This window comes from Fusarium graminearum, chromosome 1 (genome assembly GCF_000240135.3).
Source record: "Fusarium graminearum PH-1 chromosome 1, whole genome shotgun sequence".
NCBI lineage: Eukaryota > Fungi > Ascomycota > Sordariomycetes > Hypocreales > Nectriaceae > Fusarium > Fusarium graminearum.
In genome coordinates, this window is record NC_026474.1 from 4,074,619 (window position 1) to 4,086,596 (window position 11,978).

The following is an 11,978-nucleotide window of genomic DNA, read 5'->3' on the forward strand; positions in this document are numbered from 1 at the left end:
GTTGTCTCAGAGTTAGGGTTGAGAACAGAGTCATAAAGTTCAAGTTACTTTGCGCTGGCTAATAGCAGGTGGTTGGGTTGGATGAGTCTTACAGACGCCGGAGTGGGCGGCTAATATAATTACAAGGCGGACGAGCCCAGCCTAGGAAATGAGTTCATCTCACTCTCGCCTTGTCTCTAGGAGTTTCATGAGTGGGAGAAGGCGTCTGAATGGTAGGTTCCCACCTTCAATCTAAAACTCTTCTCTCAGGTCTCAGTCTTGTTTGATTCGTTGTGAGACACGAATTGCTGTTGTGGCAGGCATAGATAACCAAACAGGGGGGATGAATGGATCTCTTCCCAACTAAGCCACAACGAGGCTGACTTGACGGGATCCTATCTCATGCAAAAGGCAGATAGAATTGTGATTTTACCAAGTAAAGACACAGTAATTGACTCTACCTGAACTGATTTGTACATGCTTAATGCTAAGTAAAGTGAATATCTATCTACCTGCTAGTAAAGGGGACTCGATTGTAACGAAAACATGAAGGAATCAACGGAATATGACGTGCCAGGACCATCAAGATCAAATACTTGGGTTGGATTTGTTTTGTTTGTATCCGTAGTAGCACAATAGAAGAGGGGTGAAGGAGATGGAAGCTTTGCGTGTCGTCACCTATTCCTTTTTTCTATTTTTTTCGCACTCACGTGGCTGGTTTTCATTGTTTGCATTCAATTGGTGCCTACTACTAACCTGGCAGGTGCCTGGGCAGGTGTACCTTAGTAGACAGCCTGCAATTTCTGTCCATGGAGTCGTCGATTGAGGGTGCAATTTGGGTGAGGCGGGCAGCTATATTGCCCATATTTCAGTCTAAACTTTTCAACGGGGATGTGTTCCGCTTGACGGGGAGATTCAGTAGCCTACCCCCTTTTTTACTTTTTGTCTGATTTCCTCTCTTCGAATCGCTAAGTACATAGTGTCGGTTACGTTGAATATCAGAGCGGTGACTGGGTTCCATGTGAGTGAGAACGACACTAACAGGTTTACCCGACTTGCCTCAGCTGCTCAGGTAGGTATGAACTGCACTGTAGGTACTTCAGAGAGAGAAGCGAGCGGTGTCGAGGTAGCCCGGTGAGAAAAAAGAAATCAACAGCCCACATCAACATGACCAGGGCCGTCCACCTCTGCTGTGATGTGCTGTTGTTAGCGATGTGAACCCCCAAATCGCTGGCGGGCAGTAGGCGTGGGTTGGCGCCTAGGCTGCCGAAATTTAATGCACAAGGTACCTACCGACCGCCGCCATACTGTGCGGCCTGCCTGTCGGGTCCAATGCTCCATTGCTGGCTCTGAGCAAATGACCCCACCTCCACAGCCCGCCCACTCCCAGTCACTCTCTCGTTCTCTTAGTACCTTACCTGAGATTACTGTCGCTGGTTGCCTTTCATCTCGCTCCCTCTTCTCACCCCCCAAATCTCAACCTCCAAAAATTCCCATCTTCTTACTCAACCTCAACTTCTAACTTTCTTTTCCGTTACGACCGCTTCCTCTTTTCTATCAAACCAATACCCAAAATCTTCCACAATGGCCACTGAGGTAAGTCCTTATTCTGCTACACCACTTTCCCCTCTGCTGGGGGAAAGGGTCTCATGTCCCTTTTCCTGCTCGGCCTGCTCCCGCCGAAGCCCACACAACCCCTCAGTCGAAGCCCAACATGAGCGGCATCAACATCACAAGATTTCACGATAATTCCCGGTTCATGGCCTCTACAGCATAGTCATGCAGCTCACGATGCTCGTTTGGATCTCTTGTTTGCCCTTCATGTAGCGCTGGCTGTCTCTACCCCCAACTCGTCGCTCACTGTCCCTATCTCCCTAGCAAATGTTGTTTCGATGCTAACTCTCATGGTGCGATAGCGTGAAAGGTTTGTCCACATGTCCCCCGGCCGCTTCTCTCCCGACAGCATCGGCGCTCGACATCTTGTCTAGCTCGACGGGTTTTAAAACGTCAAGCCACAGGACACCGTTTCGCTAACCTCAATATAGCAAGACCTTCCTCGCCCGCCTTTGCGAGCAGGCTGAGCGCTACGATGAGATGGTCACCTACATGAAGGAGGTGGCCAAGCTGGGTGGAGAGCTCACCGTTGACGAGCGTAACCTTCTCAGCGTTGCCTACAAGAACGTTGTCGGTACCCGACGTGCCTCGTGGCGCATTATCTCCTCGATCGAGCAGAAGGAGGAGTCTAAGGGATCCGACAAGCACGTTTCGACCATCAAGGACTACCGCAACAAGATCGAGACCGAGCTCGAGAAGGTCTGCCAGGATGTCCTCGACGTTTTGGACGACTTCCTTATCCCCAACGCTGCCACTGGCGAGTCCAAGGTCTTCTACCACAAGATGTGCGTTTTTATCTTCCCCGCCTCTGGCCTGAGGCCCCTCGCTTTCCGCCCTTTTTGTGCTCATGCACCAACCACTACACCCATTTCGACATATGCGTGTTTTTTTTTTCCTGAAAGGAAAAAAATTGCAATACACCTTTAATTATTTGGTATCGTAGCTGACCAGGTTCATTTTCAATCTACAGGAAGGGTGACTACCACCGTTACCTCGCTGAGTTCGCCTCCGGTGAGAAGCGCAAGGGTGCTGCCACCGCTGCCCACGATGCTTACAAGGTAAGGCTAAATCCCCCCACCACAGTCACATGCCGCAAGATCCGGGCCCCTGGTGCCCCTCGCTGACAGTTGTGCCCAACCACAGAGCGCTACCGATGTTGCTCAGACTGAGCTCACTCCTACTCACCCCATCCGTCTGGGTCTTGCCCTCAACTTCTCCGTCTTCTACTACGAGATCTTGAACTCCCCCGACCGTGCTTGCCACCTCGCGAAGCAGGCCTTCGACGATGCTATTGCCGAGCTCGACTCCCTGTCTGAGGAGTCTTACCGTGACAGCACCCTCATCATGCAGCTTCTCCGCGACAACCTTACCCTCTGGACCTCTTCCGACAGCGCCGAGGGTGAGGCTGCCGGTGCTGCTGATGCTCCCAAGAAGGAGGAGGGCGAGGCTGCCAAGCCCGCCGAGGAGGCTGCTGAGGAGCCCGCGCCTGCTCCTGCCTCCTAAATCTATCAATAATCCCCCTCGATACCACATGCGTCTCGGCATATAGGAACCGAGATGTATTCTCGCCCCGGTTACACTTGTCTGCCCCTGGACACACGGATAGCTGGGACTGTCTTGGGCGGGCTGGATGATAGTACGAGGCTTCTTCTTTTTGCGCGGTGCGTTGCTTTTTTTCACGGCGATGGAGAGGGAGGAATGAATCAATAAGGGTCTGGTTCTGGGAAAGGGAAAGTGTTGCAGCGTGGAATCTTTCGTCTCGTTCGTTCGTCGGACTCTTGAAGAAAATCGACCGCCAACCTCTGATGATGATGACGGCTCTTGTTTTTTTTCTTTTTACCTGGCAGATAAATCGCAAAGTTTCCCCCCCCCTTTTCACCTTTTATCCTTGGCCCATGTCTAGCACCTAGCATTTGTGTATCTCTCTCTATTCTATTCCCGTCTTGTTGTTCATTAAGAAGTGGACAGGGCCTAGCCCATCCCGATGGATCGCCACCAAAGAAGGCTTTCTCATGTTTACGGCTTTCTCCCCCTTGTCTTATATTGTTCCTGTCTTTTCGTTCCTGTCTATCGGCCTGTTATCAGACCGTGCCCTGGTGAAAGAAGATGGAGATGAATCGTTTTCTGTTACTTCTAAAAAAGACCACTTCCCCCCAAAGTTACACCCCCTTACATTTTTTGCTCACAGGTACCGAGAAGAAAGGTTGTGACGTTGTCTCATTTCGCTTCTTTCCTCCCGAGGCCTTTCAGAAGGTTCTGTCCTGGTGTCGTTTGCCCCGAAAGGCGTTTAAAGCCTTGATACGTTGGCCGCCGTTATCCAGTTTCGCCTTCTCACAAGTGCCTGGGCCCAACTGGCGCTTATGGAATTGACATGTCTCATGGCACAATCGTCGCATGTCACTCGTACCCAAGATTAGAAATATTAGTTGCATGCGCGTGCTTTCGTACGCGCTTGACACTGCCTGTTAAGGACATCAATTAATGAAGAATAAATACTATATCATGACACATGTCGACATGACCCCGGCTTCCCTATTAAAAATATTACTGGCGCCAGGGCTTTCGTGATTAGAGAGGGACACACATTCGGCATAGCGAGTGATGCATCAACCAGCCAGTGCGTTACCGTTCCTCGCCGTCGCGGTTGAGTAATCTGGCTGCCCGTGCCAGCCTTTCTTGCTTCTCTCTCAACCCATTTCCTCGCTCGCTATCCCTCTCCAATATACCGCCCTCCTCGTCCATATCGCCACCCCTCGGCTCCCTGGTCTCAAGCCCACGGTACATAGCCGTGCGGCCATCAGGGGGTAGCTCGGCGGCAGCAGCAGCCATGTTGACAGCAGTGCGTCTCTTGGGTCCAAAGCGCCAGCTGAGTCGCTTCCACAGGCTTCGTGGTCTAGATCCAGCTGGTGATGGGGGCGTGGCGAAAGATGTATCCGGGTCGAGATCTGGTGTCGCGGCGGATGATGATGATACAGACGACGACAGAGACGGGGCCGTGGGGAGGTGGAGAGCAGAAGCGACTTCGGTTCGCCAGACATGGATGCGCTCTTGCTTTGCCGGAGGCATAAGGGGGTTGACCTTGATCCGGGGATCTGTGATACCACCCATGGTTGATTATGAGTTTGTTCAAACTTGTATTAAGGTGTCGATGTTGCTCGGCAGGGCGCGAACTTCTTTTTTGCAGTGGTCGTATGTAAGAATAGGCGACTGGTAGGAAGAAGATGGACTATCACACTATAGGTGATATCGTGTATTATGAGTCCGAGGCCAGCTGGATGGAGCTTTGGTGTTGATATTCGATGGTTTTGCTTTTTTTCTTCTTCTTGTTCACTTCTAATGAAGATGTAAAATTGGCGACCAGAGTCTCAATTCCTGTTTTCACATGGACATGACAGTGTTTTGTTTGCCGTCGTCGAGCAAATTCATCCGTTCACGCCAATGACTCGTGTGATCGTGAGGGAATCACACTAAGATCAATAGGTCCAAGCGTTTTGTTTCTTGCCAATTGATATCTTGAAGAAACAATGCCAAAGAAGAGCGTTGACTGATACTAGAGAGCCTGGGGGGCCAAGATACCGGGAACAGTCAAGAAGACAAAGAGAAAAGAAAGGAGGAGTTAAGTGGATGATGGTTCCTCGTTGAAGAAAAGGACTTAAAAGGGAGAAATTGCGATCAAGGTTTACGAGAAACAAGGTAGGTAGACTCAGGTAGGAGGTAGGAACGGTTTTCTCGGTTCGAGAGTGGTTGGATTGGGAAGCTAATGGGACCACGGACCGGGGACGATCTCTCTTGGAAGGCGGGTTCTTGAGCGCGGGCCAGAAGCGAACGAACGAAACGATGAGAAGTGGAGTTGAATATAGAAGAAGGGGGCAAAGTATTGATTCGTGATGTTGAAGTCGGTTTACTGGACCTCCTGTGAGCAATTGTTTATTCCAACAGTATCAGAGGAGCTATATTCGATGTGGAGAGAGAGAATGAGGAGAGACGAGGGGAGATGTGATTGAAAAGGGACGACAAGCAAGGGTGTTATGTGATTGATAAAGTGATCAACATCGGTCTAGATCCCTCAGGGTCAAGGTCTCGTGCTCAACGACAGGGTACGGTACCTACCTCTCTGCTCCTATAGAGAGAAGAGCCGGAGGGCCTGCCAGCTCCTCTTATGTATCCGTACTTCAGCAGTCGACCCATGCAATGCAATGCAATGCGCTCAGTATCCATACATGCACAACACCTGCTTCTTTATACCCTACATTCAATGACTCAAAGTCGCAGGGCAGCGGAAAAGTCAGTAGTAGTTATTAGAGGCTTTGAGTTTGTTCAGAATCACCAAGTTCATGCACGACACAAAAGGTTTTTCACCCATTAAAAAACCTAATGTGTGGATATCGGCAACATCCCATATGATCAAAACGTTGAAGCTGGTTGCTAAACTAAATCTAGTGCTGCCTTTCGGTTCAACCCAGGCTTAGCCTGAACTGTATCGGACAAGAATCTGGACTAGTAGTAACGAGACCGCCATTCAAGAGTCAGCAGAGTGAGTATCGTGAATCGAAACCGACCGGATATTCAGACGGCGGCGGCAAAAATCCAACAAGATCAACAACCCCAGACCTTTGCATGCAAATTGATTGGAGATTCAAGATCAATTGTTTGTTTGTTTCCGGGGGGGGGGGGGCAAAACAAAGTCATATGAGGCCTGAGCCAATCCTAAAATCCCTCCATCTCACATCTACAGGGTAACAATAGTCTCACATCTCGCGACTTTTTCATCCTAGTGGCGGCGTATCACCCGACATGCAGTTCTCTAAACGGGATCGAGTAAATTGGTTGCATCTTGGCGATCAGAATGGCTCCAACATGTTGACATACCGCCAAGCGAATGCTGGGCGCTCAGGGCTTTGCGTGACCGACTAATGGCTTCACAAAAAGTGGTCACACTGATTCACTTGTTGGCTCACATGTCCTGAAACATACTCAACATGAACACCATCAACCGGTGAAGGAAACGTCAAGATAACAGCTAGAATTCACCTGAACTTTTATGCCGTACCAATAACCATGTTCCAATGCACGACAGAAAGACAGATAAGCCTATTCCTAACATCTGAACACACCAAACCACAGTCAAACCGGCCCCAAAACGCCTACGCATCCAAATACCAACTGTTTGCAATGCTATTCATTTTGTTATGCTCTTGTGCTTGGCTTCAACGTCTCCCATCCTACGTCCTGACTTTCGTCCAGCGAACCTAACAAATCAACCGACCCTTGCCCTCGGTGTTGGTTTGACTGTGATAATTGCGGCTTGGGCTGCACCGGCGGTGCGGGTCGGCGCGATGGCACCCCACCCACCATGCCACCGATCGGGCTTGATGGATTTGGACCCGTTCCGTTCATCCCTTGCTTCGGCATACCTACAGGTTTCCTTGCCGCAACTCCATGGCCTTGTGATTGAGAACCTGCCATAGGACCCCCGGTTTGAGCCCTTGACGGCAAAGGTGGTCTAAAGTCGTCGTCCATGATGCTGTGACTCAACCTTGGGCTCGAGCTGGGTGAAGTTGACAAATGTGCCGGTTTCTTTGCTACTGGAGGCGCCGGTTTACCACCCTTGCTGTTTTGCGAGTACTGAGAAGCGTGCGAAGCTGCTGATGCCGACCTCAGAGGTGGTGGTAGTGGCTGTGGCTGCGTCTGTACTCTATTAAGACCAAACCCGGTGCTCGGTGCCACTCCTGATGTTCCTCGTCGAGGGGGTGGGGGTGGAGGTGGTGTCTCTACATGACCCATGGGAGTTTGATCATCCATAAGGTTGATACGTCCCACCTTGGCTGGCAATGCTGATGGATCATATGGCGGAGGTAGTTTCCGAGGCTGGATGCTCGAGGCTGATGCCATGGAGTTAGGCAAGCTGACCTTTTCGAATGGCGAGCTTGACATACTCGACAATGATGCCTTTGAGGATGACCTTGGGATGGAGATCCAGTCTGGCTCATCTGTGAGACCAAATGGATTCGAGGGACGGTTGGGATTGAGCCCGACAGCTTGTCCACTCCTGGGCTTGGGCACAGGCACCGCGGCACGAGCAGGCTGTTTGTTATCGAGCCACCATTTCTGGCGATCTGAACTCGCAGGAGGCAGCCCAGGCTCGATAGAATCGTAGCCGATAAGATCTTCATCGTCACTATCCTCACCAGTGCCGAGATGAGCCGTTGTGTCCCCAACATCCGCCTTTCGGTGTTGATACAGCTCCTTACTGATCGTTTCCCGTAACTGTTCGTCGACAATGCTCACTCTACACTCAAATGCAGCATGGACAGGTCGATGATCAGAGAATTTGAGAGGTGCCGAGTTGTACAGCAGTTGTCTCAGGTTAGACCCCTTCCGGAGGATACGGTCTGTCCACGCAGGAATGCGAGCCTTCTCACTATATCCCAGTCAGTATATATGTACATGCAACGATACATGGATTACGCGAGACACATACGAGGTATCGTAGTTATCGGTCCCAATGTCGAACTTGTATGTGGGTGGGAACGTAATTCGAGCTTCGGAATAAAATGGGAATGACAGCCCAGCTACCATCTGGAGATTGAGCTGGTCGTTCTCATACAGCGTCTCAAAGTCACGTTTCTTCACGAGAGCTCGTGCGGTTTCTGAGTTGAGACCAATACGATAGTTAAAGTCACCTAACCAGATCACAGCGTCTGTTCGTGTCAGTACAATATCACAATGCAATGCAAGGGGTATCAAGATGCGCTCACCATGGTCATCAATTCCACGATTCCTCTGGAAACGTAAACCGTGGTGAATCGTGGCGTAATCACGGTTGCGTTCGTCGTAGTTAGAAAATCCAGCGGCCAAATGAGCCGTAACAAAGCAGATATGAGTGTTGGCGTAGTCGAATCGGATTGCCACTGCACCCTTGTTTCCAGCCATGCCAGACATACCCGTCTTCTTTACGCTGCCCTCGACGTTCTTAATGCTGGCCAGACTAGGCGTCTTGACAAAAATGCATAGTGCTGCACCGACAAGTTGCCCACTTCGTAGCAGCACATATCTCTCACCTCCTAACCGCTTCTGTCGCTCGTTTAGGTTACGTTTTACAGCTTGTTCCCACAGATTCTTCCGTGATGGATCGCTGTTCATGATCTGTTGAGGACTGAGCTCGACGATCTCTTGGAATCCCACCACAAATATATCTGGCTGGGCGTTACCCAGGGTTTCTGGGAATAACCAAGGACCAAGATCATCGTCGACGCCTTCTGTACGTCCGTTGAGATTGAAAGTGCCAACCCATATCGTGATACTGTTGTATGAAGTGAATTCGCCACTTCTCTTGGCTAGCTCTGATGATACGAAGTCGCTGATAGGATCGAACAGAAGAACCGGCGCTTGCCCAACAAGACGACCCAGAAGCATATCAATGGTGATCTGACGGGATGGGTCGAGAAAGTTGTTGTGGTAGATACGCTGCACAGATTTGCGAACGTCGGCGACAGCTCCGGCCAGTGACATTTTGCCATGGCGTGTAAACGATGACTTGAGAGCGCCTGTTCCGGCGTAGGTCTTGGACAAGGAATCGCCATTGTCTGCCCAGAGACTGGAATGTCTCATCCAGAAGTCGGACGCGGCATATTCGCCCCGGTGTCCTAGGAAAGCCTCGACTGCCATTTGTGAAATCATTGTCTGTATGAGATTGGTTCGGTCGAGACAGTCAAGACAGTTGGTCCGGAAAACACCCTCCTGTTGAAGCACGACCACCATGCGCGCATGTCCAGAGCTATCGTGCTCATAGCTTGGCTCGTTTGTCTCCTCTGCAAGGAAGTATGCGAACCCATCAGTGGAGTTTTCAATATAGCGGCGAATATCCCGAGCGGCCTCGTATCCAGCAGGTCCTTTTGTCTCGGCATGAAAATCGTAATTTGTCTCTCGTAGGAGAGCATGGTCTGAAGATCCATCCTGTCCTGCGCGGCTCAAAGGGCAATGTTTGATGCCATTATGGTATAGGTTACTGAGCTCGACCTCACCCGGCTTAGTCTCACTAAGAAGGTTGATGACATGAACTGCTCCATAGGATTGCTCAAGCTCCTCAAAATGTTTGTTGAAAGCAGGTTGAGTCCCATCTGGAGATCTGGTAACTGTGATCTTCTGACGACCTGGAATAAGGTCGGCCGCCTGCTCCCAAAACACTGGAACAGACCCACGCACTTGAGCATACGAAAACATTGTCCCTGCTGGACTCCAGAAAGTGGTTTCAGTTTCGACAAAGTTTGCTACATGCCCATCATCGTCGATGCCTCGTGAATTGAAGCGAGTTCCAGCTCTGCGACAAGACAGCCGAGATATCAGCGTCATGAAAGAGGGCATCCCTGACTTGGCATTCTTTATGGGCGAAGAGCTCAATGGGATAGTCATTGTCTTACAAAACCCACGGATTGCTGAAGTAAGTATCCGTGATGAATCGAGAGATGCCCGCTCGTGTGGCATGAGTCGAGAACGAAATTGCACAAGGGGGCTGATCATGAATGAGTTCCAGAGGAACCCATCATCAAAATTGTCAATCTCAAAGGAGTTGGAATTGATCGGTCTGCAGTTTGTCAGTAGGGTTCGCTTAGGAGCGTGGTAGCAACGAACCTATCTTGGAGTCGGTTTGTCAGGTCAAAGTCTGTACTGTAGTAAAATGTTCCGTTGCTGAGTAGGTTGCGCAACTCATGGCAAGGATGCTCTATGGCCACCTCCCTTCGACCAAGGCCTTGACCGTAAGGACCGGACTGCACCGATGCAGCATCTGAAAACTCGGGATCGAGCGGTTCGAGAGGAACGACATCGTCATAGTCGGCGCTGCTTAGGCAGTAGAATGCGACTCCACCTATACGTTCTACCGTCTCACCAGGCCGTAGGGTTGCAGCCCGAGTCGCATGTGTAATGATGGATAGAAAGACCTCGCCGTTGACTGTGATCAAGCCCAATGTCCCATAAATCGGTCGATGAGTTAGACGACGATAGTCTTGTAGTAGGTTCTTGGAAACGGGTGCGAATTCAACCATGCATTTCGACACTACAGTCTCGCCGACGTTCCCGCGGGGTCTTGTAATCGCAGCTAGGGATGTAAGCGAGCCGTTCGCGATGGCTTCACTGGTAGACGTAGTATATCGAAATATTAGGGTATGGGAGAATGATACGATGGCGATGGATCGATGAGGGTAGTCGCGTATATATAGTTCGCATGACTTTTCGGGCGAGGGAGCCTGTGAAGACCAGGCTGGTGAGGAATGTTCCATTTTGGACAGAATGATGGATGGTATGGGACGGGACAGATAAATTCAGGGTTCAGCGCGTCCAAGACAGCGATTGCGGAATGGATTCAAATTTAAGCTTGAACCATGATCAATTGAGTTGAAGCCAGAAAAAGATGCAAATATAAGGAACTTATGAATGATAGCAGTTGGGCTCCGTAGGGTTCAGCTGGTGTTTGGACGAAGATGAGGTTTGGGCATTATAGACAAATGTCCAACATACTAAGGTACTTGGCTGGATTGGACGCTCTGCAAATGACGTTTCTCAGCTGGGGGTCACTGCGTGAGACCCCTGGCTTTTAATAAACCACCCAGGGGGTTAACAGAAAAGCTTACCGCTGAGCTTGAAGGTGCAATAATAAAACACCAACAAGTATGATTTAAAATAGCTCGAGCCGAGTTCTTAATTTCGTCTCTTGTTTTTGTGGCAACCAAGTTTTCTGACACCTTGCTCACAAACTGCAGGCATGTACATAAATAGGAGCTCGATAGTAGTGAAGCTGGGTGCACGAGTAGTTATTATTAGCTTGAAGAGCACAATAACTTCGAACCCCATTATTGTGATGCTTTGTGATGCTCTAGACAGGTTGCTGAGCCGACTAGTGGTTTGAAGCGTAATTTACTATGATCTGAACCTCTAGCCTGGTGATTACTTTGAACGTAGGCCTGCAAGCATACAAGGAGCGTTTCTCGACTCAAGAGTTCAAGGATCAAGCATATGTCACATATTGACCATGTCTTTGAATTAGATCCGCTCAAGCAACGAATTATAGAGCAAAGCCGGGTGGCAGTTGAGCACCAGGAATCAAGAGGTTTGTTGGCTGGTAACATGCACAGAACCGGTATCAAGATATAATCCAATACAATTAAAGCATGTCACAGTTAATACTTATTAGCTGTATTGACCGTGACTCAATCTAGCGTATAGGACAAGACGAGAGATTGTTCTAAAACTCTGCAAAAAAGAATGCGCAGCTAATCGACAAGGCATAATTTCGTAGAGATGCTCTCTCGTATCGCGAACGAGAATGATGTTTGAGGGTACAAGAAACAAAGTGGAATAATAGAGCTTCAGATTCGAATTTGAGATCA

The 11,978-nt window shown here is 49.7% G+C and overlaps 3 protein-coding genes across 3 annotated transcripts; 1 reads left to right on the forward strand and 2 right to left on the reverse strand.

The window, feature by feature from the left end:
• The first annotated feature begins 1,454 nt into the window (after positions 1 to 1,454).
• Positions 1,455 to 4,573, forward strand: FGSG_01241 (uncharacterized protein). The gene is made up of 5 exons (XM_011318714.1): positions 1,455 to 1,575; positions 1,896 to 1,903; positions 2,025 to 2,378; positions 2,564 to 2,651; positions 2,737 to 4,573. Exons 1-5 carry the CDS (start codon positions 1,564 to 1,566, stop codon positions 3,094 to 3,096), a joined length of 822 nt encoding a protein of 273 aa, XP_011317016.1. The 5' UTR covers positions 1,455 to 1,563; the 3' UTR covers positions 3,097 to 4,573.
• On the reverse strand, positions 4,216 to 4,701 carry FGSG_01242 (uncharacterized protein; the record flags this gene model as incomplete). The annotated part of the gene is made up of 1 exon (XM_011318715.1): positions 4,216 to 4,701. One exon carries the CDS (start codon positions 4,699 to 4,701, stop codon positions 4,216 to 4,218), a length of 486 nt encoding a protein of 161 aa, XP_011317017.1.
• A 2,079-nt stretch (positions 4,702 to 6,780) lies between these two features.
• Positions 6,781 to 10,871, reverse strand: FGSG_01243 (uncharacterized protein; the record flags this gene model as incomplete). The annotated part of the gene is made up of 4 exons (XM_011318716.1): positions 6,781 to 8,014; positions 8,075 to 8,294; positions 8,352 to 10,177; positions 10,225 to 10,871. 4 exons carry the CDS (start codon positions 10,869 to 10,871, stop codon positions 6,781 to 6,783), a joined length of 3,927 nt encoding a protein of 1,308 aa, XP_011317018.1.
• Between the last annotated feature and the right edge of the window lie 1,107 nt (positions 10,872 to 11,978).

What these genes read in the sequence shown, in the direction of transcription:
- FGSG_01241 (XM_011318714.1), top strand. An exon ending in AAGGTCTTCTACCACAAGAT is followed by an intron (nt 2,379 to 2,563) that starts GTGCGTTTTTAT and finishes TTCAATCTACAG; the next exon opens with GAAGGGTGACTACCACCGTT. An exon ending in CTGCCCACGATGCTTACAAG is followed by an intron (nt 2,652 to 2,736) that starts GTAAGGCTAAAT and finishes GCCCAACCACAG; the next exon opens with AGCGCTACCGATGTTGCTCA.